The following is a 26,817-nucleotide window of genomic DNA, read 5'->3' on the forward strand; positions in this document are numbered from 1 at the left end:
TGTTCTTGGTCATGGAGGACCTGGCCTGGCAGTTCGGGCTGGAATGTTCCTATCAGAGCAGGGGCGAGACTGATTTATTTATGGCTGTGTCCAAAGTAAGGTGGCATGGTGAACAAAAGAATGATGGGTTTAATCGCTACTCTGAGTGATTGCCAGTGTTTAGACTTATTGTAAGCATTCCTCCTATCATGTGATTGATGTCCCTCTTGAAGTGGCAAGGGTATGCCCAGACGTGTCCAGTGTTTAATGTGCCACTGTAACCAAGATACATCAGATTGATGAGCTCCAATCATGGCAAAATTGGTCATGGGATGTTTGTGTTCTAGTTCAGAGAAGACCTGGCCTGGCGGTTCTGGCTGGACTGTTACTCCTGGAGCATGGTCAAGAGTGATTTGAATATGGATGGGTCTAAACTGAGGTGGCATGGTGTGCAAAATAACAATGGCCTGGGTTTCTGCTCTATGTGATTACCATTGGCTTAGACGAAGAAAGAAAGAAGAAAAAGAATTAACAGATGGAAGTAGTATAAAATAGAGAAGATTAGAATGAAGGAGAGGAGGAAGAGGATGACAAGAAGAAAGAAAAGAACAGGAAAAGAATTTAAAAAAATAAAAATTATGCAATATTTTGCATTTTGTTAGTGCAAATTTTGAAAATTGTCCTTGCGCTAACATGTCTTTCATGGAAAAATGTGGGATCACTCAAATTGCTCCATTATTTAATGTCAGGGGATCAAAGTGGGAATATTTTACTTTCCTGGCTACTCCCTTGCTGGCAGCCCATATTTTGACAGCCATCATATATTCATCTTTCTGAACTCGGTAACAACTTAATTTGGCTGGCAGGAATGTGTCGTTTCTACGGGTATTACGTATTAAATATGAGAGAATTAGAAAAGTGCACATGGGCCTCCTGGGGCTCCGTGAACCATTGGGATGAACATAACCTCCTCAGTAAAGTTGTGTTGAAAGCAGTGCTTAATTTGTGCTTGCTGTTTCAGGTGTGGAGCACCTGCACCTATTTGCGAGGGCCGGCGCTTATTCTTCTGCCTCAAGCATTTGCTGCGAGCAAAAGACACATATGGGAAAGACGGAGGAAGAGAAAAACGAAAAAGCGTCACAAAGGGAGAAAGCAGAAAGCTGCAAGAGTGAGCTGAAAGGGCAGGGAGAGGCTGTAAATGGATTGAAGAGGCCCGTTTTTATTTACAAATTAAGCACTGGTTGAAAGCTTGTCTTTCTATCAACTCAATTTACCATTTCACTAATTTTATGAAAAACTTTAGTAAGCTTAGCAAAGTCATGCTTTCTTGGAGGAGAATGCAATACGCACGTAAAACCTCTTTAAATATTGTCCCGCGTTCACCAGTGAAACAAGGCTAATGTTCTTGAACCAATGTACGAAACGTTAGTTGAACCCCTCGGGCCGTCTTTCAATCCGTTCGACTGATTCTACATGCTTTAAACTAGGTTTTAGAATCTACCATCTGTGGCATATTGTCCCCAGCCTCATCCGGGGAAACCTCATGTGAGCTCCATTTAAAAATAGTTTAGATTGACATTAATTTCCTAGGAATTCTTTGGGAAAAGCTCAAATTCACTCTGTGTCTCAAAATTTAATTTAGTTTTCACTGAACGCACTTTAAATATATAATTTGTCTCACATACATTTCCTAAAAAAAAAATCATTTAAGAATAGGAATGTAATCTAAAATACAAACGATAATGCATTTTAGTGTTTTAAATCACAAGAGTCCATCCCACCCTGCTGTACTTATGAAAGCGCCTAATGTCTCATCTCCTCAGAGCCCGCCTTAAAGTCTTGCTTTGCTACTGGTTTGGTGAATTTACAACCCATGTGTTTCTCTACCCAGGGTGGGCGCAGTCACGTTGGTGGACAAGCCGTTCAGACACACAACTCTTTGCCACTGCAGCCTCTGTGCTGGGTTCTGTTCCCCTACATTGGCAAACCAACAGCCTACATCAGACCCTAGGTGACACCATGAAGGAAAGTCTCACTCACGGATGCAGGGGGCTGTCACATCCCAAGCACTCTCTGTACTCGGATGCAGTTGTCTGCACACCATAGTGGAGCTCGAAGTCTGATACCCGGTAGGGCAGGTCACGTCCACACGGTCTCCCTGGTTGTACCACTCTTTGTACGGTTTAAGGGTAATAGCAAACCATATGTTTGTCGGTTTCTGGCACTGTTCTGAAAAACAATGTCAATATAAGATTAATTAACGATCATTAACCAAATACATTATCTAAAAAGTCCATCAAGAGCATTTCTCAGATGAAATATGGTGGGTACAGAAAAGAATATCAGGCAGCAGGGACAGCCAGTCATTACAAAAAACACGAACAAACACTGCCCACAGTCACAGACGGCATACACACTCCTGAGAACAAAACACTTGACAATACCAATCCATGATGCTTTTTATGCCATTCTTGTGGATACCAAAGGATGTGTGATGCTAACATATTCTTTGGTGTCCTTTAGAATGGTGATGCTCATGTCAGTTCTGATGAAGCCGAAATGAAGGTTTTACATTTATTAACGCATAAACGTAGTGTGAAATAATCATGTGTGACTTTAAACGAACTAATAAAGATTGTACGGGGACATAATGTGCCCTCAGAGTAGTTTGCCAACATTTATAAGCGTGCTTTATATAACGTGATGTATTAGAATTGCACTAATCCGACATAATCGTAAACGTGTGCTATGATTTGCTTCTTTGAAATGTTTTAGCTTAGCATTACTTTAGTGCAGGCTTCGGCCTAGTTGCCTGGTCTCACGGTTTAGATGCTCGTATTTTTCCAATGTGCTATTAAACGTGTATTCCTGCTTGAAGCTGTACTTTTCCACTGAGATCGTTCACATGCTTATCTTAAGGTTTCCTGCCAGCCTGGCATATTTTTCTCTTTACTCCAAGGTCAATCTGCAGGTGCGGACAATGGAAGCTCTGAAAATGAGTTAATTGGTATAAAATGTTGCAACTTGCGTACCCGTCTCCAAGGATAATGTATGCTTAAGTAAAAGCTTGAGAACTGTTGTTTTTGATTGGATAATTTGAAGCTAACCTGTGAACCCTCCAATGGAAGACCCTACTGGACTTGAACTGTTGTCTATTTAAACCAGGTGCACGAGAGGAAAGCCTCCATTATTGGACATTGCCCATACCCGCCATTTTGCAGGACATTGCAGCTATTATGGCCCACCTCGCTGCGACGCCATTTTGAGAGACTTTGATGCTTTCTCTAATCGAGAGAAAGAGACTTAAATGATTCTTACCCTAGAGACTTTAACTTGAATTTGTCCCTTTGCATGAAGTAGTAGTTTATCTTGCCGCCGTGAGGCAACTGCCCCGTCCACCCTGCCCCCTTTGCCCCGTCCCATGCTGATCGAGAAACGATACCTGTGAGACGAAGACTTCCTTGAATGCTGATTGAAATTGGTAAATATGAAAGGAAATTGTAAAATTGCATTGTGTTTCTTTTAGGTAACCAACTGCTGATTTTGATAAGAGCCCTAGTTAGGAGTTTTCTAAATTAATGTTGCTAAATTGTTTTTGCATGAAGTCCCACATGCCGATGCTAATTTGAGGTTAGATGAGGATTCCTTTTGTCGCACGATGCAATTTGAGATCTTGTTATGCTGACTAAATGTATGCAATTAGTTCATTACAGATTATAGTTCTAGTGATTTGCATTGCTATTATCGAATGCCTTGTTATTCGAATGCTGCATAGATTGCACCTGTTTCGCCGATATGGACAGCTATTAATGTTCATATATGTTTATCATTTGGTGTTGAGACACATCTATATTGTGCTAGCTTTGTTAATATAGGGAAATAAATTCACTAACTTTGAATGAATGGTGTGGTTATTCCTGACTGAAAGGTCAGGGTTCGCCGAAATGTATTCTGGATTAATTGTTAAGTGTTATGTTGATCAGGGCATTGCTTACGTTCGTTATTGATTATTGGTTTAATTAAATTGACTGACTAAGGGTGGAGAGGGTCCCACTTAGCCAAAAGATTCATCGGCCAAAAGAGCGTCCAAAGTATAGGTAAATTACTAGTACGGAACGCTCTATCAGTAGATGGTAGCAGAGGACGGTTTCGCCTTTTGGGACCCCGTACTCTTAAAGTACATGGTGTTGAATTAACGGTTACGCCTTTTGAGACCCCACTCGAGAAGTTGAATTAGATTTTTCTTGGATAAAACAGATTGAGAGAATGATGGGGACGTTTAACATAAGGATACTAGAGAATTTGAGATTCGCGATGTATGACATGAAGGTACCTCCAAGGCCAGCACAGTTTGAGGCTCTAGCGATTTGGGAACTAATGGCTAGACAGCAGCAGCAAAATAAGTTCGAGACTAGGATAAGGAAGGTAGAAAAGACACTAGCGGACGCTAGGTGGGATAATGCACAGAAGGTGTGGAGGTCAGATGTATTGCAGGGGATAAAATTGTTTCCCGCAATTACTAAGGAAGAAGAGGAGACAGGTAAGAAAGCTACCTGTAAGACAAACAGGAGGTGTTCCAAGGATAGAGAGGACGAGGAAAAGTTGAGAAGAGAGGAGGAGTTAGAGGATGAGGAGTTAATCATGCAATTGTTGAACGACCGTCCACCACCTTATGCAGAGAGTGGACAAGGTCCAAGTACCAGTTCTGCCCCTCCGGCACCCGTACAGAAAAGTGAAACCCAGAGCTCAGGAGCATCATCGGGATCTGAGGACCCGAGTTTACTGTTCACCCCGCAGATACCGCAGGTTAGGAGAATATATCCAGATGTGCCCATGTTGAAACCAGCAGAAAACTATCAGCCGCAGATCCCAAGGTACTACAGCAGTGACAACAGTACGGGAATGACTTTAGATCCAGCCGCAATGGGAGGACAGAATGGTCACAACCCAACCATGGTACAAGCTGAATCAACACAGTTTTTGATGCCTCAAAAGCAGATGCAGGGGGGAACAGCACATGCTCAGATGACGGGGAGTCAGATGGGCATGCCGGCAATGATGACCCATAGTGTGGGAATGAACATGTCTCAGAACATGGGAAATGGACAGAACCCAGACGCGATATCACTACCCATTACTGTAGGTCCACCGGTACCTTTGTATAGTCAGCCTAACTTAGGAATGAGCGGTCAGGGATCTATGCTGCAGAGTGGGACAGAAAGGAGGTGCATAGAAAACACTCCAGGGATAACTCCGATAGCGGCTCAGCCGACCGGATCTGGGTCCTTGATGGAGTTTAGTCCCATATGTGCTCAGTCGGCAGTGGTGAGGTCGAGCCCCCCACTGATAATACCTCTAACATCGAACACTGAAAAGCTGCCGCAACCATCAATGGCAGTCGATGTGAATGCTACACTGATGGGGTTGAATGCGCAACAGCTGACACAGTGGTTCAACAGTCTGAATTCCACACAAAGCTCAGCCAGTGGGAAGGGAGAAGATTATCTGAATAGGGTCAGGTTGAACATGGAAGCACAAGAATTGGTAGAAGGGACTATGGGTGTAAATAGGTTAGAGTCCTACTCGGAAGAAGAGCTGAGATATCTATGTCCCAGGATTACGAGAGAAGTGAACAAGGTACATAAAAGCTTGCAGGAAATAGCTGACAAAAACGGGGTTGACATAGACAAGACAAAACACTTGAGCAGAAGCTACAGGTTGGATTTCGGGACCACAGATTTTGAACACATGAGGTCAGCAGGCATGAAGGCGCACCTTAGAGAATTGTTGCAGAGTGCACAAGTATGGAGGTGCTTAGACAAATGGGAAAGCAGATGGGTAAAGAGAAAGGAAAAGAGGAAAGACAGTGTCCCAGAGCTAAACGAGAAAAGACCACAGAGTAGCGATGCAGTAACCATGTTACCAATGAGGGAGACAGCAGGGGGAAAATTAATACATGTACCATGGCATAGAAGCGACATTCAGTCTTTTACGGATGATTTTCCCAAACTGAGAGAGAAACCGATTGAATGGTATCAACAGACTGACAGGTTTGTGAAGCTTGCAAAATGTCTCTGGGAAGACCTGAACACTCTCTTTGAGATTGTGGTTCCGGCAGACTTGTGGGAGGATTGCAAAAGAGCTGTAGGTTGGCCGACAAGTGAACCGGAGAGAGACAGGGATACGGGTGCACCATCACCTATGGTGATGAGCTTGTACTATAAGGTGATTGAGCATTTGAAGACGAAGGTTGCCGCGAAAAATGTGGATTGGCAGAAGATTGATCGAACCGCCCAGGAAGCTAAAGAGTCGATTCATAGTTACTATGAGAGGTTGCTGAAGGCGTTCAAGAACTACAGCGGCACGGAAACAATAGAGGCGAAGGACATGCTTCATTTTGTGTTCAGATTTGTGGAAGGGCTGAGACCAGAGATAAGTCAGATGATAAAGTCGCATTTGATTTGTTGGCAGTCGAAACCTATTGATGAAGTGTTGAATTATGCGAAATACTGTAGCGACGAAATTGAAGTGAAACAGAAAAGGTTGAAAGAGAAAGTGATGATGATGCAGCTTAAGGCAGCTCAGACAGGTTTGCAAGGTCTGCAAGTGTTGCAAGGGTTCCAACAACAGGTACCGCAACAGCAGCCGCAGTTGCAGGGAAATATGGCGTTTCAGCCACAGGCGAGAGGCAGAGGCAGAGGAGGTTTTGTGAATAATGGTCCGGATTTGAACACTGTTGTGAATGGTGTGCAGGCAATGAAGAAGGTGATGCCGTGTCACGTGTGCGGAATTGTCGGTCATTGGAAACGCGAGTGCCCGATGGTGGTGCAGGAAGGTGCAGGTGTTGGTCAGCAAAACAATGATGTCAATGCATTTCAGACAATGAGGGGACCGAAAATGAGAGGTCCAAACCCAAATTTTCAGACCATAAATCAGCTACAGGGATTACAGCCCATGCAGCCGCAGCAGATGCAGATGCCCCGTATGCAGATGACGCAAATGCAGCCAATGCAACAGCAGTTACCCATGGTACCTAATCAGCAAATGCAAATACCTTTGGCACCAATGAGTCAGCAGCAGGTGATGGTTCCTCCACAGGTCTCGGGTCAGGTAATGATTACAAATGGCACCGTACAACAGTTCCCATTACACAGTGAGAGTGGAATAAACAATGTATGGGAGAGTGAAAGTTCAGGGGAGGAAGGAGATTGTGTGCTTGCAGCATCCTTGGAAGTTGATCAAAAAGGTCCGTACGTGGAGGGAAGAGTAATGGGTCATCGTGTCTCATTCTTGGTTGACACTGGAGCCACACGTTCAACTGTTAAGAGCATTGAAGTACCAAACTTGCCACTCTCAGGAAGGACAGTTCAGGTGGTGGGAGTAGCAAACAGGCACCTGACAAACCCAATTACAGATCCGGTACCAGTCAGCATTGGTAACTATCAAGGGTTACACCAATTTGTGGTATGTGACTCAAGCCCGATAGCACTGTTAGGGAGAGACCTATTGTGTAAATTGGGTTGTTCGATTATGTGTTCGAACGAGGGAATAAAAATACAGACGAGCAGTGATGGGGAAGAAGAGGACAGTGTAGAGGGGGATGAGATGGAAACTGTCGATGAAGATTATCCTCTGATTTGTCTGTTCCCGATGATAACTGAAGAAGATATTCCAGCTGAATTACGGGAAACAGTTGGAAAGGAAGTGTGGGATATGACAGGGAAAGAGGTGGGATTGATGAAAGGAGTGGAACCAGTGAAAGTGACTGTAAAGCCCAATGCAACCTTTCCCCAGACCCCACAATACCACATGGCACAAGACACCCTTATGAAAGTTGCCCAACTCATTGACGAATTTGTAACACAGGGAGCGCTGAAAGAAGTGTTAAGCAGTCCATGTAATTCACCAATCATGGGACTAATAAAGCCAAGTGGAAAGGTCCGACTCGTGCAGGACTTGAGGAAAATAAATGACATCATAGTCAAATGCTGCCCTGTAGTACCGAATCTAGCTGTGATAATGTTCCAGGTCCCTTGCGATGCCGAGTGGTTCTCAGTCATCGACTTGTCACAAGCATTCTTTTCGGTGCCTCTTCATGAGGACAGCCAATTTCTCTTTTGTTTCAAATTCCTAGACAGAGTGTACAGTTGGTGTCGAATTCCTCAGGGGTTTTCTGAGTCACCGTCGATATTCAATCAGATTCTAAAGAAAGACTTGGAAGCATTAGAATTGCCATTCGAGTCAACCCTAGTACAGTACATCGATGACTTATTGATTGCATCAAAGACAGAAAGTGGCTGCACAGCCGATACCATTGCTCTGTTGAACCATTTGGGAAGGAATGGACACAAGGTGTCTCCTTCCAAATTGCAGTTCTGTCAGAAGAAAGTGAAATACTTGGGTCACCAGATAGAGAAAGGGTCAAGGAGAATAATGAAGGAAAGAATAACGAGTGTACTTCAAATAAGTCCGCCAAAGACAAGGAGGGAGGTGAGGAAGTTCTTGGGAATGGTGGGCTACTGTCGTCAGTGGATCCCCAACTTCTCAACTCTAGCAAAGCCTTTACTGAAGTTGACCCAGAAGGATGCCTTGGATCAAATTGAGCTGAAAGGAGATGAGATGGATGCTTTTGTTGAATTGAAAGAATGCATGTGCAGGGCTCCAGCTTTAGGCATGCCTGATTACACAAAGCCTTTCACATTGTTTTGTCATGAACGTGATGCATGTTCTTTGTCTGTCTTGACTCAAGCCCTTGGTGGCATAAACAGACCAGTAGCGTATTTTTCAGCTACTTTGGATCCGGTCGCAGCAGCACTTCCAGGGTGTTTGCGCGCCGTAGCAGCAGTTGGTATCAGCCTCACTCAGAGTGAAGGAATAGTGATGGGACACCCAGTAACAGTCATGGTCCCTCACTCAGTTGAGATACTTTTGACCCGCTCCTGAACGCAACAAATGACTGGAGCAAGACTCACAAGGTATGAAACGATAATTCTGGGCTCACCGAATGTGCAGCTGAAAAGGTGCACTACGCTGAATCCAGCAACCTTGCTTCCCGGTGAAAATGCTGAAATTGAGGACGCTGAAGACATCGAGCATGACTGCCTTCAGGTGACTGAATTTTGCACAAAACCTCGACCTGACATTAAGGATACTAAGTTTGATGAAAATGACCAAATTGTTTTTGTTGATGGTTCATGTCTAAGAGATGGGATGGGGATTTTAAAAGCAGGATATGCTGTATGTACTGTAACAGGTGTCTTGGAAGCGGCCTGGCTTCAAGGAGTCTATTCTGCACAAGTAGCAGACCTTGTAGCCCTTACAAGAGCATGTCAACTGTCTGCATTGATGAAAGTCACCATTTACACCGATAGTCAGTACGGGTTTGGGATCGTGCATGATTTTGGACAACTATGGTCACAGAGAGGTTTCCTGACTTCTTCAGGATCCCCAGTGAAAAACGGGGAAAGAATAAGGGAATTGTTACACGCCATTCAAATGCCAGCCGAAGTTGCAGTGGTAAAGTGTAGTGCCCATACAAAAGGACAGGACTATGTTTCTCTGGGAAATGCATATGCGGATCAAGTCGCAAGATTTTGTGCCTTGAATTGTATATTACTCAGAGATGAATGGAATTCGATCAGTGAACCAGAACTTGAACCAGCTGAAGCATTTGCCTTGAAGGTCGTAGATACAATAGACGAACTAAAAACATTACAGAATAACGTCAGAGAGGACGAAAGAGATTCCTGGATTAAATCACAATGTATAAAAAGACCAGATGAGTTATGGGTTTCAAATGAGGGAAAATTTGTTTTGCCAAATAGTCTCTTATCACAGCTTGCGCGGTTCTATCATGGACAGGCTCACCTAGGGAGAGATGCCATGATAAGATTGTTCAAAACTGATTGGTTTAACCCCAGATTCCGTCAAGCTGCAGAAGCAGTTTGCCATCGATGTGTCACTTGCCAGCAGATGAACCCAGGAAAGGGAACAGTTGTGAACGCGAGCCACATTGGCAGAGCCAGTGGCCCGTTTAGTAGAATGCAGATGGACTTCATTGAGATGCCTGTGCATGGAGGTCTGAAGTATGTGTTGGTGATTGTGTGCATTTTTAGTCACTGGATTGAGGCATACCCCACACGTAGAAATGACAGCCTTACAGTTGCAAAATTATTGTTGAGGGAGTTAATACCACGTTTCGGATTCCCGATCTCTTTAGAATCAGATAGGGGAAGTCACTTCAATAACGAGGTGATAAAGTTACTTTGCGCAGCACTGAACATTGAGCAAAAACTGCATTGTAGCTATCGCCCTGAAGCCTCAGGACTGGTGGAGCAAATGAATGGTACACTGAAATCAAGAATGGCGAAAATATGTGCATCGACAAATTTGAAATGGCCTGACGCATTGCCCTTGGTGTTAATGTCAATGAGAAACACCCCTGATAGAAAGACTGGATTGTCTCCGCACGAAATTCTCATGGGCAGGGCTATGAGACTTCCTGCAGTTCCCGCAAACGCGCTTTTGAATATTACAGATGATATGGTGTTAGACTACTGCAAAGGTCTGGCTGACGTGGTTCGCTCTTTCTCTCACCAGGTGGAAGCAACCACCTTGCCACCGATCCAAGGTCCAGGACACACACTGAAAGCAGGTGACTGGGTCGTGGTAAAGAAGCACGTGAGAAAGTCGTGTCTGGAACCCCGTTGGAAAGGCCCTTTCCAAGTGATCCTGACGACAACTACCGCTGTGAAGTGTGCGGGAGTTCCCAACTGGATTCACGCCAGTCACACAAAGAAAGTGTTGTGTCCCACAGATGAGGAAGTTGAAGCGCTGAAATTGCCAGTGCCTGATAAAACAGTGCTGAGCGCGGAGACAGAGCAAAACCAAACCGAAAGCGAACAGGCAGGAACAGAAGAAAGAGAAATATTCTCTGAGGACGAAGCGACCAACTCACTTGGGGAAGACCAAGGAGAAAGTTCAGACAGCGACGAAGCAGCTGAAGGTGACAAAGAACCTGAAGCAGCTGAGGGTAGCAAAGAGCCTGAAGCAGCTGAAGGTGACAAAGAGCCTGAAGCAGCTGAAAGTGATAAAGAATGTGAAGAAAGTAACAGTGACGAAGGGCTCGAAAGAGGTGAAAAGGCAGGAGAGCCTGATCAGAGTAGGGCTTTCCCAGAAGCAGACGATAGAGAAAAAGAAAAGGAGAATGTGATTGATTCCCCAGAAGGAGGGGACAAGGCAGAACAGAACGAAACAGTTCAAGCTTCCACAGAAAAGGTCGCAGGTCCATCAAATGGACACGGTGCAAAGAGGAGACTAAGGCCCTCATTCTGACCCTGGCGGTCTTTGACCGCCAGGGCGGAGGACCGCGGGAGCACCGCCGACAAGCCGGCGGTGCTCCAATGGGGATTCCGACCGCGGCGGTAAAGCCGCGGTCGGACCGGCACCACTGGCGGGGTCCCGCCAGTGTACCGCGGCCCCATTGAATCCTCCGCGGCGGCGCAGCTTGCTGCACCGCCGCGGGGATTCTGACCCCCCCTACCGCCATCCAGATCCCGGCGGTCGGACCGCCGAGATCCGGATGGCGGTAGGGGGGGTCGCGGGGCCCCTGGGGGCCCCTGCAGTGCCCATGCCACTGGCATGGGCATTGCAGGGGCCCCGTAAGAGGGCCCCTACATGTATTTCACTGTCTGCTGCGCAGACAGTGAAATACGCGACGGGTGCAACTGCACCCGTCGCACAGCTTCCACTCCGCCGGCTCGATTCCGAGCCGGCTTCATCGTGGAAGCCTCTTTCCCGCTGGGCTGGCTGGCGGTCTGAAGGAGACCGCCCGCCAGCCCAGCGGGAAAGTCAGAATTACCGCCGCGGTCTTTCGACCGCGGAACGGTAACCTGACGGCGGGACTTTGGCGGGCGGCCTCCGCCGCCCGCCAAGGTCAGAATGAGGGCCTAAGTATATCACCAATAAAACAGAGGACTAAAGATAGTTTGAACGACGGAGAAAGGCCAAAAGTGAAAGAGAAAAGAAAAGAAGTGACTGTCGTGGTACCATCCTCAAGTGAAGGAAAAGACTTGGCCAAAGAGGAAAGTACCAGTGAGGCAGAATCGAAAAGAGAGGCAAAATTGAAAAGGAAAAGGATACCAAACAAGAGATATTCCGGTCCAGAATGGGCATATGTAGTCAATGACGATTGGACTGACGAATTTGTATCTCTTAGCCTCGAGAACGAAGAAGAAGAGATACCAATAGAAAAGAAAAGTTTTATGGACTCTGTTGATTGAAAGGGTGATAAATGACATTGCTTACTACAATCTAACGTGATACAAACAACCAGTTGAGACATTGCTAAACCGGATGAGACACTTGCTGAACTGATAAAGACTGAGTTATTGCCGAATTGAGACAAATGCTGCTAACCGATAAGTGACTGGCCTCTTGAAGAAAACTGTGTGAAACATTGTGCTCGCTCAGCTTTGTAACTGAATTGCTAAATAGTTTCTTTTACAGGTGCTTCCAGCTCTCTGATTCTATACAGATCATGACTGGGTACGCTACACAAAACAGTAGAAAGAAATATTGTAAATATGTGTGTATAGGCTTGGTAATTGCATGTGTACTAATAATAATGGCAATAGTGCTTGGAATGCATGGTAAGGGTGAGAATGAGAAAATTGATGCTTCTACTTTTGCTCCTGTTACTGTCACTGAACTAACTGCACTGAAAAGATTAGAATTAGATGAGAGACACTTGCATGAAAAGAAGGAACTCTCGTATAATGTTTTCTATCGCTTATTAACAGAATATGTTGAGACTATGGATGCGAAAGATTGTTATGTGTGTACACAGATACCGACATCAGTAAAGGAAGGGGTGACCTATCACCACATGCCTCTTATATACGGGATTACATGTAGTATAGTAATGTCTAGATTTTATGGTCAAACTAACATACAGTATTTTTTTTCGAATTATGATGTTACCTTTGCATATGTTCCTATAATAGCGCAGCTAAGCCAGATTGCTAAAAATTGGGATGCTAAAATAATGAGGGAATTTTTCGAGCCAATGCAACCTTTTGAAACAGCTCACGCTCATAGGGAGAACCTTACCTGCTCCCTCTCTGCAGTAGAAATAAGCTTTTTAGATCGCACAGATGATAGAAGGGCACAAATGAATGCGAAATTAGAAAAAGAGCTACATAAGAGGACTTCAGTAGATAATTATGATTTTGCCGCAATAAAGACACAAGGGAGAATTGCTTTAGATGCTTGGCATGTAGGGAAATTTTGTATATATCGAGGGGAATCTTATTATGATAACATTTTCGTAGGAGCGAGTGAGTGTAAACATACGTTTATCTTTAAGGCCAAATGGACATTCATGATGAACGGACTTGACCCTGTCATACCAGGTGTATATTACATTTGTGGGTATAATGCCTATTATCGTCTTCCAAAGGGATGGTGGGGGGAGATGTCATTTGGGTATAGTGTTCCCAAAGGTTTATCAACTGGATGACCTATCGATGATTCCAAAGACATCTGGATCCCATCGTATCCAGAAAAGAAAGACCGCAGCTGCTGTGGTAGGAGATATATTTGGAGCCATGATTCCTTCGTTGGGAGTTGTGCTGAATTCCATCAAAATAAGAAAGTTGTCTACTATAGTGGATAACATGTTGACAAAGTTTTCAGGTGCTATAATACTGATAGATGCTGAACTTGCAGCGGAAAGAGCTATGACTCTTCAAAATAGGCTTGCCTTAGACATTCTTTTAGCAAAGGATGGCGGCGTTTGCAAAATGCTTGGTGCACGACACTGTTGTACGTATATTCCAGATAACAGTGTGAAAATTAAAACTATGCTTGCTAATCTAACAAAGGAGAGTGCAGATTTGAAGGAACTGAAAGAACCAGGAGTGTGGGAGAAGGTTGGAAAAGGACTTGCTTTAGTGGGAAATTGGATTGGGGGAATTTGGAATGGAATATTACTAAAAATAATACAGGGAATTTTAATAGTACTAATTTGCATATTTGGAATTTGGGGAATAAAAAGGGGAATAATAATGATTATGGAAAGAATTAGAAGAAGGAAGGAAGAGAAAATGATGAAAAGAATGGCAGAAGAATACAAAGCGAAAACAAGGGGAATTAAAAGGAAAAGAGAACTGACAGAATTTTAATGGAATAAAATTTGTGGGCATGATTTGGTGTGATGACAAGTAGTCATCAGAGGAGGGATTGATGAAGCCGAAATTAAGGTTTTACATTTATTAACGCATAAACGTAGTGTGAAATAATCATGTGTGACTTTAAACGAACTAATAAAGATTGTACGGGGACATAATGTGCCCTCAGAGTAGTTTGCCAACATTTATAAGCGTGCTTTATATAACGTGATGTATTAGAATTGCACTAATCCGACATAATCGTAAACGTGTGCTATGATTTGCTTGTTTGAAATGTTTTAGCTTAGCATTACTTTAGTGCAGGCTTCGGCCTAATTGCCTGGTCTCACGGTTTAGATGCTCGTATTTTTCCAATGTGCTATTAAACGTGTATTCCTGCTTGACGCTGTACTTTTCCACTGAGATCGTTCACATGCTTATCTTAAGGTTTCGTGCCAGCCTGGCATATTTTTCTCTTTACTCCAAGGTCAATCTGCAGGTGCGGACAATGGAAGCTCTGAAAATGAGTTAATTGGTATAAAATGTTGCAACTTGCGTACCCGTCTCCAAGGATAATGTATGCTTAAGTAAAAGCTTGAGAACTGTTGTTTTTGATTGGATAATTTGAAGCTAACCTGTGAACCCTCCAATGGAAGACCCTACTGGACTTGAACTGTTGTCTATTTAAACCAGGTGCACGAGAGGAAAGCCTCCATTATTGGACATTGCCCATACCCGCCATTTTGCAGGACATTGCAGCTATTATGGCCCACCTCGCTGCGACGCCATTTTGAGAGACTTTGATGCTTTCTCTAATCGAGAGAAAGAGACTTAAATGATTCTTACCCTAGAGACTTTAACTTGAATTTGTCCCTTTGCATGAAGTAGTAGTTTATCTTGCCGCCGTGAGGCAACTGCCCCGTCCACCCTGCCCCCTTTGCCCCGTCCCATGCTGATCGAGAAACGATACCTGGGAGACGAAGACCTCCTTGAATGCTGATTGAAATTGGTAAATATGAAAGGAAATTGTAAAATTGCATTGTGTTTCTTTTAGGTAACCAACTGCTGATTTTGATAAGAGCCCTAGTTAGGAGTTTTCTAAATTAATGTTGCTAAATTGTTTTTGCATGAAGTCCCACATGCCGATGCTAATTTGAGGTTAGATGAGGATTCCTTTTGTCGCACGATGCAATTTGAGATCTTGTTATGCTGACTAAATGTATGCAATTAGTTCATTACAGATTATAGTTCTAGTGATTTGCATTGCTATTATCGAATGCCTTGTTATTCAAATGCTGCATAGATTGCACCTGTTTCGCCGTTATGGACAGCTATTCATGTTCATATATGTTTATCATTTGGTGTTGAGACACATCTATATTGTGCTAGCTTTGTTAATATAGGGAAATAAATTCACTAACTTTGAATGAATGGTGTGGTTATTCCTGACTGAAAGGTCAGGGTTCGCCGAAATGTATTCTGGATTAATTGTTAAGTGTTATGTTGATCAGGGCATTGCTTACGTTCGTTATTGATTATTGGTTTAATTAAATTGACTGACTAAGGGTGGAGAGGGTCCCACTTAGCCAAAAGATTCATCGGCCAAAAGAGCGTCCAAAGTATAGGTAAATTACTAGTACGGAACGCTCTATCAGTTCCTAATGTCACTGTTAGAAGTGCTCAGCCACATGTGGCCGCACTAAAGCTGGCACCCACATGAGAAGTGACAGTGAATTGTGCACCTTGTGTATGTGTGGCCTTTTGATCTCTGCAGCCTGTGAGACCCTACTTATACCAGGCTTATCCTCTGAATACAGGTGACAAGGTGGGGGGGGGGCGGTACACTAAGCTCCAGGACTCGTAACTACACCCATAACCGGGTGGTTGTGAGCCTTCTGCGTCTATCAGATCTGCTACAGGCGGGGTCTCTTCTAATGCTTCCTCACCATTCAGGCCACATTTCATGCTGGCATCAGCTGTGCCTCGTTGTGAGCTGTAGACGGGCCTCAACAACTATACAGTCTATGTGACCCTTTAGTAGGGGCATAAAATATTCCTGACCCAGACCAACATTGAACCTGATGTTTTAGCAGCAGTGCTCACAGGTCTTAAAGACACATTTTATTTACAAACCAATGAGGATAATGAGACTTGTGCCATAGTGTGCAAATCAACAGTGGTCTCGGATGTCGCCCGAGTAATTGCCAGTGGCTTCGATTAACTCAAGCATTACCACATCACCTTTGTGTATACTTCAATGCCGCGCCCTAAGCGTGACAGGTGTGCCCAGATGTTGGTTCTGCACTAACTGTGCCACTGGAACCATGCTATGACCAACTGATGAGCCCCAATCAGAGCGAAACAGGTCTTGGGTACACTCTGTTCTTGGTCATGGAGGACCTGGCCTGGCAGTTCGGGCTGGAATGTTCCTATCAGAGCAGGGGCGAGACTGATTTATTTATGGCTGTGTCCAAAGTAAGGTGGCATGGTGAACAAAAGAATGATGGGTTTAATCGCTACTCTGAGTGATTGCCAGTGTTTAGACTTATTGTAAGCATTCCTCCTATCATGTGATTGATGTCCCTCTTGAAGTGGCAAGGGTATGCCCAGACATGGGTCGAGTGTTTAATGTGCCACTATAACCAAGATACATCAGGTTGATGAGCTCCAATCATGGCAAAACTGGTCATGGGATGCTTGTGTTCTAGTTCAGAGAAGACCTGGCGTGGCGGTTCTGGCTGGACTGTTACTCCTGGAGCAGGGTCAAGAGTGATTTGAATATGGATGGGTCTAAACTGAGGTGGCATGGTGTGCAAAATAACAATGGCCTGGGTTTCTGCTCTATGTGATTACCACTGGCTTAGACTAATTCAAGCATTCCATCCATCCTTTTTGGTATACTTCAGTGTGATGCCTTAAGTGTGACGGGTATGCCCAGACGTGGGTTTCGTGCACGCTATGCGATTGGAACCAAGCTGCTCTCTACTGACAAGCCGTAATTAGAGTGAAATTGGGCTTGGGTCATTTGTGCTCCAGTTCTGGGAGGACCTGGCCTGGGAGATTGGGCTGGAATGCGCCTACTGGGGCAGGGAAGAGACTGATTTGCATAAAGCAGGGTCCAAACTGAAGTGGCATGGGCTGCAAAATAAAGATGGCCCGGGATGTGGTCAAGAGTGATTACCTGTGACAGAGATTAATTCAAGCATTCTTTCCATCACTTTTTTGATCACTTTATTGAATACTTCACTGCGGTGCAGTAAGTGCCACGGGTATGCCCAGAGTGGATTCTGTACTCACTGTACTACTGTAACTAATCTGCAATCAATTGGCGAGCCCCAATCAGAGTAAAACCTGGTCTTGTGTTGTTTGTGGTCCAGTTTGGGGATGACCTGGCCTGGCAGTTCTAGCTGCACTTTTCCTACTGGAGCAAGATCAGGACTGATTTGCATATTGCTGGGTCCAACCTGAGGTGGCATGGTGTGCAAAATAACGATGGGCTGGGATACACCCTCAAGTGATTTACATGGCTGAGATTAATTCAAGCATTCCAGCCATCACTTTTGTACACTTCAAAACACTGATTTCGAAGGTCCATGGCACACTAAGCGTTTTCTTCCCTGCTCTTAATCTCATCAGTTCTGACCCACGTGCCATGCTTACATGTCGCAAGTCCCCCAAGATGTGCTCCATAGAGATTTAGGTCAAGATACAAGGGGTGACATCTGGTTCTAATCATGTGGCCACAGGACATAGGGTGGTTACTGGCTCTACATGATGAAATGCCCATATTTAAGGTATATCAGGTAAATTGTGACACTGTGATATTTGTAACACACCACACATAGTTGCAGTATTTATAGACAACTTCATCCACTACCTTCAAAGCACCAAGCCTCCCAATATCTGATGTTCTCTTAAATTACAGCACTAGAATCTTCGCCCACAATTAGGGTCCCCCCATGTGTTGTGCTCTCACAGACAGTTGCAGGCCTTTTTGGTTGATTCCTAAATATTTACTTTTGTGAATAGGTACCCATAATTATAAGTTGTCTTTTATTTCTTTATGTTAGCCCTTATGGTTGTGTGTCTTTGTTCCTGATGTTGAGTTTTCTCTATAAACCATCTTGGTTGCTTTGGTCTCTCACGTTGGTGGACGCTGCATTGAGGTTTGGGAGTCCTTCCTTATGAAGAATATGACATTCCTAAGATAAAAAACCTCTGCTAAATTGATTGTGTAGACTTGTTTTCAATTGTTTTGTAATCATTTTCATGTTTTATAGCAGTCAAATCTTTGCAAGTAACAATGTTGTTTCCACTCAGTGGTGATGTGCGTGCGGGAGGAGGTGTATTGTGCACCAGTCTGGTTACAAAAAATTAAAGACATTTTATTCAGATGTAAAGTTTAACTTTCTAAGATGTCTTTTATTTTATACAATTTTGTGATGCAACAGCGGGACAAACGTTGAAATCATATCTATGAGGCCACGCAAAGCCACTTTGAGTGGCTTTGAATGGCCCCATAGATATGGAGTAAGTCAAAGCAGCGCAAGTTACTTCGCTGCCTTATTCTGCGGAAGGGAAGTGTTCCATGGGTGTAGCAGTGGGTGTTCCCATGCAACACCCATGGATTTTGATGCATCTCCAGATTTACAAGACCTTGCAAACCTGTGAAGTTGCCAGAATGTTACGCCTTCTCCTATATGTGCTGTGTTCTGCAGCACACATAGAAGACAGAAAAAAGCCTCCCAGGATTGTTTTTTTTGCAGGAAGGTGCCCCTTTCTGCACTAAAATAATCCTGTATGCAACGCAGGCACCCTTGTACCAAGGTGCAAGGGTGTCTGCATTGACGCTTGGCAGCCCATTGCACACCAGCGCAAGGTGAAAGGACAGAAATGCGCAGTATGCGATAGATATGGCACATTCCCAACCTTTCCTTTTGAAGCAGGGCAGCAGAGCAAGGTGTCTTACCATGCTGCCCTGCGCCACAAGCCCATAAATATGGGCCTTAAAGAATTAGAACTTGCATCATAAGATGAACAAGGAAGGCCTTGCATCTACTAATGGAAACTAATGTTCATAGTGGTGTGAGGAACCTCCACATGCATGGATCACCCGAACAACTAGGTCTTAAAAACATTGGACAAGCAAGGGAAAATAACTCAGAACACACAAGGCATGGAAAAAGGACTAGCACTTGGACGACCAGACAATGGCCGACCGGACAGTCAAGGTTGGCTAATGCTTGATATTTTTAAAGTGAGTATTTTCACTCAGCATATAAAGCACTAACAGTAAATGGGTTGCAGTCTAATAAAGTTAAATCACAGCTGTTAGATTCTATCTCAAACTCAGAATCTGTAGTATAACTTCCATATACAAGCTCAGTGACTCAAATTATGACTGTAAGTGTTGTGAGAGCAAACAGCGTAACAAATGGACTGTTGCATTGTTTGATGTAGCCATTTCAAGCATGGTCAGACTTGGACAGAAAATAGGCCCGGGCGTCAAAACGAAAGAGGCCACAATTAGTGAATTAGAAATGTAATGTGATCCATGTTTGCAAATTGGGGCAGTTTTGAACTTGTACAGACACCGTATAAAAGTATTTTGCAAGGTATGGAAGACTTCGTGGATTTGAGCTTGCTGCGGGCAATGTTGGTTTTATTATCAGGAAAATCAACAGTTAAAACCAGCCCAAGAGGCCATATAACAGACCCACAAACAGCCCAATAAACAGCCCACACAATGACCTTTCAGACCCGCCCCCGTCGGGCACTGCTTGATTTCCCTATAGGCCAATCCGACCCTGATTCCAAGATGGCTTCACTCATTTTTCTCTCATTCTGTGCTTGGTGCAGTGGCCAATTCGAGCCAGGTTGCTGGTATAGGATTGGGTAAGACAGCATGTCTGAAACCATCTAACACATGTAAAAGAACCCTACACCTTCTGTCAATTCGTTCAGACTGGGATTCATCAGCTTACTTGTGTAACTAATAGTAACAGTGTTGCATCTGCATAGGGTAGTGCTAAGATTATACTCACAAACCCTCTCAGTGTAATCAAGCCCATTATAGATTAATAACAGATACCCTAACACAGGGTTCTTCAATGCAGGTCCTAGAGAGCCGAATCCATGCCAGGTTTTAGCATATCCACATTGAGATGAATGTAGTTATCTTAAAATCTGGCATGGATCCGGCTCTCCAGGACCGATATTGAAGAACCCTGCCCTAACACATAAACATCCCCAAGGTGAAGACATGTCTCTTATTCTAATAGGACGGTGCCCAGCTTTTGTTGTTATCACTGAAAGGGGCACAATCGCTCTTCTGTAATGCTGAATGTCCAGGCCATTTGAATAGGACAGATATTAAAATATTGAACTTCTCTGCAGTGGACAGCTATGTCTATATTTAGGGATATTGTAATAGTGATCCTGATATCTGCACTCGAAGAAGCAGTCAAAGATGTTGCTTTCAGAGCATGAAGTGACATTGAAGTTGCCAGACAAACCAAAATGTCATATGCGCACCTGGTCCCATGTCAAAATTGTCAATTATGGGATCAGGCACTTTGCAGACCCATGCACTTACACAGTTAGTTTATGTACTAAACCCAGCTCTAAGGTATGCACAGAACCTGTCTATTTCTTCCGGTCCTTGCCTCTAGCAATGATCAATTTGTGTCCATTTTTGCAAGCACCATGGGAAAGTCCTCTAAATTGACAGATGGCAAACAGTAGGGGACTAACAGGGGAACAGGGTGGCAAGACTCTTGTTTGCCCCTTAAGATCCACATCCCATCAATTCTCTCCTACCAATAACGGCAAAAAGTGTTTTTGTTCGGATGTAAATCTGGGACTCATGCGCGGGGTGGGCAGAAGTAGAGGTACACCATGGCCTTTACATAGGTTGCGTTGGGTACGAGAGAGGCACTTTTTCTTCATGCCTGTCACTGAAAAGAAGCTTCTGAGGACTTGGAGGAGTTTTCTGTGATTGAGAGGAGCGGGGCCTCCCATGCCTTCATGTAAGCTGGCCTTAACCAGCCATATGCAAGTGTACAATGCTAAATATTTGTGGAAGTTTGGTGCTCTTCTCCATGGTGATCGCACTCCTATGGAGATTGAGATTCAGCATGGAGCCCGTGGGGCATCTCCCCACAGATATCAGCCACTTCGGGTGGGTGTCTTCAACTTGTGGCTGGCCCCGCAGAGCTGCATCGTTCGGAATGTTGACAGTAATACTGGCTTGTGTGTGGCTTCCCCAGAAGAAGTTGGAGTGCAGGCAACCCCGGCAGAGGGAATGTGGGGCCCATCTCTAATTGTCCCCCCAATGGTGTGGGTGAAGTTCAGCAATGCAGAGCCCAGTGCGGACCACGACTTGACCAGGAGTTCCAGCAGTGCCAGTGACCTGGTTGAGGATGTGAGCTGTGCAGTCTCCAAGGGTCTTGGTCCAGGCTGGGAACAGAGTTGGAGTACTTTGGCATCCAGGACGAAGTCCACAGTGAGGGCTCCTGTCGGTACCCCCATTTGTGCAGAGGGGCCTATGGAGCTGGCTGGCACAGCAACACTGATGAAAGGGTCCCAGAAGAAAAGCAGATCCACGTGTATTCATGCAGTGGCAAATGAGAGGAGCGGCGCTGCTGGTGCCTGTCCCCCATAGGCAGTGAGTCTCTTTGACCTGGGGAAGGGCTGAGCGGGGATGGGTACAGTGGAATTGGTGGTACCTTGTAGCAAGTGAGAGTTGCATGGCCCTGGGCTGGGGTAGCCGACCAGTGACGGGTCTCATGGGACTTTGTCAGGGCAGGTCCATCAGAAGACGATAGGAGGCCTTCGATAAGCCTGAGTTCCGCGACGAGTTCTCTGCTTCATGACATTCTTGACAGGGGCCCTGGGGAGGCTCTCTCTAAGAGGGGAGTTCAGGTTTCCATGGCGGTCACTTGGCAATGGCACTGGGTCAGAGGCAGCTGGAAGAGAGAGGAAGGGCAATGCTTAGAGTAGGGGACCTTGGGAGAGCGGCAGGTGAGGAACAGGTGTCGACTAAGTCTGTGGAGGTCGTGGAGCACAGGTTTGCTCCCAGGTCAGTGGTGGTGAAAATAACAGAGCCAGCAACAGAGAAGGGTGTGCCAGGAGGTGTGGTACAAGACCATGGGATACACAAGGTATAGAAGAGCATTCCAAACCAGGTGAATAATTAGTGATAGAGAAGGTGCTTTCTCTTTGGGTGCGGAAGGCTCAGGTTCAGGCCTGGTGTACAGAGAGGATCTTGGGGGTACAGCCCCAACACTGGGTATAGGGGACAGTGAAGACAGTAGTCCCATTGGGAGGGGAGGACAATGGGGCAGCAGGTATGCCAGGAATGCCTTTGAGTGGACCAGCGACAGGATGATGGCAAGTGGTCCATTAGAGGAGAGAGCTAACAGTCCAGGAGAGAGGGATCAGGAGGAGTATGATGAGAGTTGGGCAACATCTTGGGGGGATGTGGGGACGCATTATGGGCATGACTGGAGAAGACAGTGGCCCTGGGCTGTATTTGGTGGTAAAAGTGTGTCCAAGTTTGAGCAGATGCAGAAAGTGTGGTGGGAATTGTAGAAGCAGGTCTTAGCTACACAAAGGAAAGGTAAGGCAGGTGGTCAGGTAACTGGGATAGCATGCGAATGGGTCCATTTCTGAAGAAACAGAGGCTTCACCAGTACCAGGTGGAGGGTAGGCGAAGGAGGTAGCCATGGGTCAAACCACAGATAGCTTACAGGTGGGACAGAAAGAGAGTGTGCCGCGCAGACTCACTGGCTGGTAATACCCTGGGGATTTAGCAAGGCGTAAAAGGGTGTGTGAAGGGAAGAGATGTGGGGCTGCCATATATGGGAATAGGTGACACTCTGAGAGCTTACCTGATGCAGTCATCTGACAATAAGATTTGGGCTAAGGAAAATGTGGAAATATTCAAGTTATTTCACAGCGAAACACAGAACAAAGAGGCTTCAAATGTGAAGGAGAGAGCTGGCTAAGGGGTCAAAGGTGCTTACTAACATGAACATGTGTACCGCAGGGTTCATTATCTACACCAGCATAGCACGCAAGAAGGCCCCAGAGCAGAGTGTGGCATTGTGGAAATATCTGGATGTTATCAAGAGGTCAGCATCAGTTTTGGAGGGCTGGCATGGTTGGGGTATGACAAGCAGTTCAGGGCACGGAGAAGTCTGTCAATGGGGATGTTACGGGAGGACAGAGACCAGGAGATGTGGATGTGGTTCATAATGCCTACTATACCGGTGCACTCCACACATACCACAATCAGGCTGGCCATCACCTGCCAGCCTTTTGTGAATCACCCCAACTAGCGAGGGACGGGTGGTGCAGCAGGCAAGGTCTCACAAAGGTGTGCTAGAGGCATCCCTGCAAGTTTTGCATTGACTGTTCCAAGTGCAGCAGCCAGCATTCCTTGTTGCAGTGTATATCATGGGGTAACCAAGTTCTGGTTCGAAGGTGCAGGGCAACAATAAGGAATTAACTGCAAAGCGAGGATACTGTTATTAAATCGGAAGCTATGTTGCCTTGGTTGAAAGCATATCCTCATCGTACAGCAGCAACTTTCTGGAGTGGCAGTATTAGTTTAACAGGCACCAAATAGCTTCTTAAAGTGGCATTTTCAGATTTGCAATTTAAAATCCGATTTCACCATAAATTGTGATTTTAAATTGGGATTCTAGAGACACCAAACTTTAAAAGTCTATCCCATCCAGATTGTGAAGCCTACTCTAGGGATGATGTTTATCTTTAAAAAAGGGAAGGTTTATTTTTCGAGCTCCACATGGCAGTGGAAAACTGCACACACAGACATTGCAGTGGCAAGCCTGAGACATGGGTAGAGGGCTACTTAAATGGGTGGCACAATCAGTGCTGCAGACCCACAAGTAGCATTTAATGTACAGGCCCTGGGTACATGTGGTACCACTTTAGTAGGCATGTATAAGTAAATTAAATATACCAATTGGGTATGAACAAATATTACTGTGTTTTAAGGAGAAAGCATAAGGACTTTCACACTGGTTAGCTGTGGTAAACTGCACAGAATCCTAAAACCAACAAAACAGTAATAATAGGAGGACAAAGGTAAGAGGTTTGGGGGGTGACCCTGCAGAATGACCATTTTCCAATAGTATGGATTAAAGTTTACAGTTAGTCAGTTTGCCGAGTAGCTTGTGTGGCTCAGCCAAAGAGATAGGAACTCAACTTTTCTTAAAGTCTCATTTTGCACTCAAAGCAAGTGGAGCAGCATGATAATTTCGTGACAATCTGGGCCACGCGTGTGGGAAGAGCAAGCAAGTTCTCTGCACAGGGGGGCTGGGAGGAGCGACGCATGTATAGGGTGGCTGTGCATCCGACCTCTACATCGATTGTGCGGGTGCAGGGGAGACACTTTTCCCCATGCCTTCTGCAGAAAGCAAGCCCACCGCCCAGACTGGTACTTACAATAGGGTTGAAGTCAGGGCTTCAAGGGTCTGGTGGCTGGGAGTCACATTTCTATGGAAGTATTCTGCCACTGAAGGGCAAGAGGGGCAAGGCAAAACTGTGGACCAGAATAGGTGAAAGCTGGGATATCAGGGGGAGTAAAGGACAATAAAGGCAACATTTGGGGCAAGGAGGAGGGCTTGGTCCAAGGTCATGCAGACTCAGCGATAATATTGTTGACTCCCAAGACAGGACCACAAGGATCCATGGCATAGTTGAAGGTTTCTTGCAGTTTCAGAAGTGTTACGGGGTGGGATGTTGGGTTGAGGGATAGGAGAGACCAGGCAGGTAATAGTCTTCTGTTAGTCAGTTGCCGGGCAGTTATTGTGCCTTAGTGGATGAGCTAGGAACTCTGCTTGCCTTAAATAAAGCAGTCTTTTGCTCTCTAAGCAAGTGGAGCACTTTGATAATTTCCTCCCATCTTATCTTGTGAGATGCTTTTTACTTTTTTTAAAAATATTTTTGAAAATTGTATTTTCCTTTTTTATTTGCTAAAAAGGTTTTATAAAAAAACACTTGACTCAATATATTTTATTATGCCAGGCGTTGGTAATGAGTTTTCTCTGGAAACAAATGTGTTCGCCTTGGTCTCACGTTGAGTGGATGCAGCAGTGTGGGTTGCAGAACCTCTGGGATGAAGAACGTGACACCTGCAAAGCAGTTTGTACGGTTAAAAGTCTCTGATGAATTTATTTTTTTCACTTGTTTTAATTTTTTACTTTTTTTTATTACTGTTATGTGTTTCATCATGACTAAATCTTTGCAACTATTGGTCTTTCGTTCTATTGCCAGCCATAGGCATGTCATAGGAGGTGTATTGTATCTCTCTGCAGAAGCAACCTTACGGATTTTGGCGGCCAAATCTAATTTGGGGGGGGCCTGCTCGGAATAACTCTGAATTTATTGTCCATTTTCAGCTCATTCAAGGCATCAGCAACTGTGGTCTGATCACTGACAAACTTTTTTGTTGCCCCCAAACCTTTAAAGAGACCCCTGTTCTTCAGGACCCCTCCCCTATTCAGTTCCAAGCATTCAATATTAATGAGATTTTGAAGAACAGGGAACCCCTTTTCATATTGTGCAGGGTGCCCCATCTTTTTTGCGTTATGCCACTGTCCGAGACTGTCCTGAAAGGTTAATGATGGGGCACCTAGAAAGGTGGGAGTCTTGGGCCAGAGCCCACTTTGCCCTTGCCTTAAAACGTCTCTGTCTGTCTGGAAATACGTACTAAGACTGCTCATAGGTGCCTTCTAGCAACAGTGGCAGTTGCCAGTGCTTTTTAGTTCCTTCATTTTTACAGCAGTTGTTGTGGCTTCAGCAAAGAAGTAATGTGAACAGAACTATACGTCACACTTACGGGTGCAGGTGGGCGCGACATCCCATTCACTGGCAGAACCCTGGTCCTTCTGTCTGCACTCTATGACAGGCGGTGAAGGCCTGTATCCCACGGAGCATGTCACTCGTACCCTCTGTCCACGATCGTACCATACTCTAGAGGAAGGTTGGGTAAGAGGCGATCCGTCTGTGCTTGGGGTATTGCACCTCTCTGAAAAATATAAGAAATATTAGAGGCCCTGAGGAGGTATAAGCTAATCACAAGAAGAGTTCTCCACTATGCACAGATTGTAGACAGATGCTCCCTACAGAATAGTAGCAGACAGCAGCTTCTATGCGCTTGATCCCTTCTATGCCTACAGCCAATAGGAGGCTGCACTCCCGAGGCAGAGAGCCCTTCAAAGATACAAGATCTCAAGGTTTTCATTCTTTTTCACGCATCCTGAGACCTAATGAGGGACTGGAATTTCCCCAGTGGCCTCTTATAAATAGCTGAAGAGCTGCATCTAGACGTAAGAACCTAATCCGATCCCACACACCCTACCAGTGAAGCCCAGTCCGAGGCAGATCAGGGCAAGGGCCCTCACATATGAACTCAATAAGGGACAGCACCGACGCATTTCCTAATAAGACTGGCTTGCCTGCTGCATCCACCGTGTTTTGTTAGAAGTAAAGGAACTGCAATGGCTCTTCCATAAAGCTCTATTCGCATTCACATACATATTATAACAAGCATTGTCAAAGTCAACACGTTTGGCTGTAATAGGATAGCACATGCACACATGAGCGCAAATCATTAATTCAACAACAAATACAAATTACA

The 26,817-nt window shown here is 45.0% G+C and overlaps 1 protein-coding gene across 1 annotated transcript in view; it reads right to left on the bottom strand.

Moving 5' to 3' along the window:
- Positions 1–26,817, bottom strand: part of LOC138290833 (uncharacterized) — a 322,008-nt gene that overhangs the window by 99,278 nt on the left and 195,913 nt on the right. The window contains exons 6-7 of the mRNA XM_069230277.1: positions 26,017–26,205; positions 2,020–2,208 (exon numbers count right to left, since the gene is read on the bottom strand). Of these exons, the coding sequence (XP_069086378.1) occupies positions 2,020–2,208; positions 26,017–26,205 (378 nt within the window). The remainder of the gene's footprint in view (positions 1–2,019; positions 2,209–26,016; positions 26,206–26,817) is intronic.

The sequence above is a fragment of the Pleurodeles waltl genome, chromosome 1_1 (assembly GCF_031143425.1).
Source record: "Pleurodeles waltl isolate 20211129_DDA chromosome 1_1, aPleWal1.hap1.20221129, whole genome shotgun sequence".
In the NCBI taxonomy this organism is placed as follows: Eukaryota; Metazoa; Chordata; class Amphibia; order Caudata; family Salamandridae; genus Pleurodeles; species Pleurodeles waltl.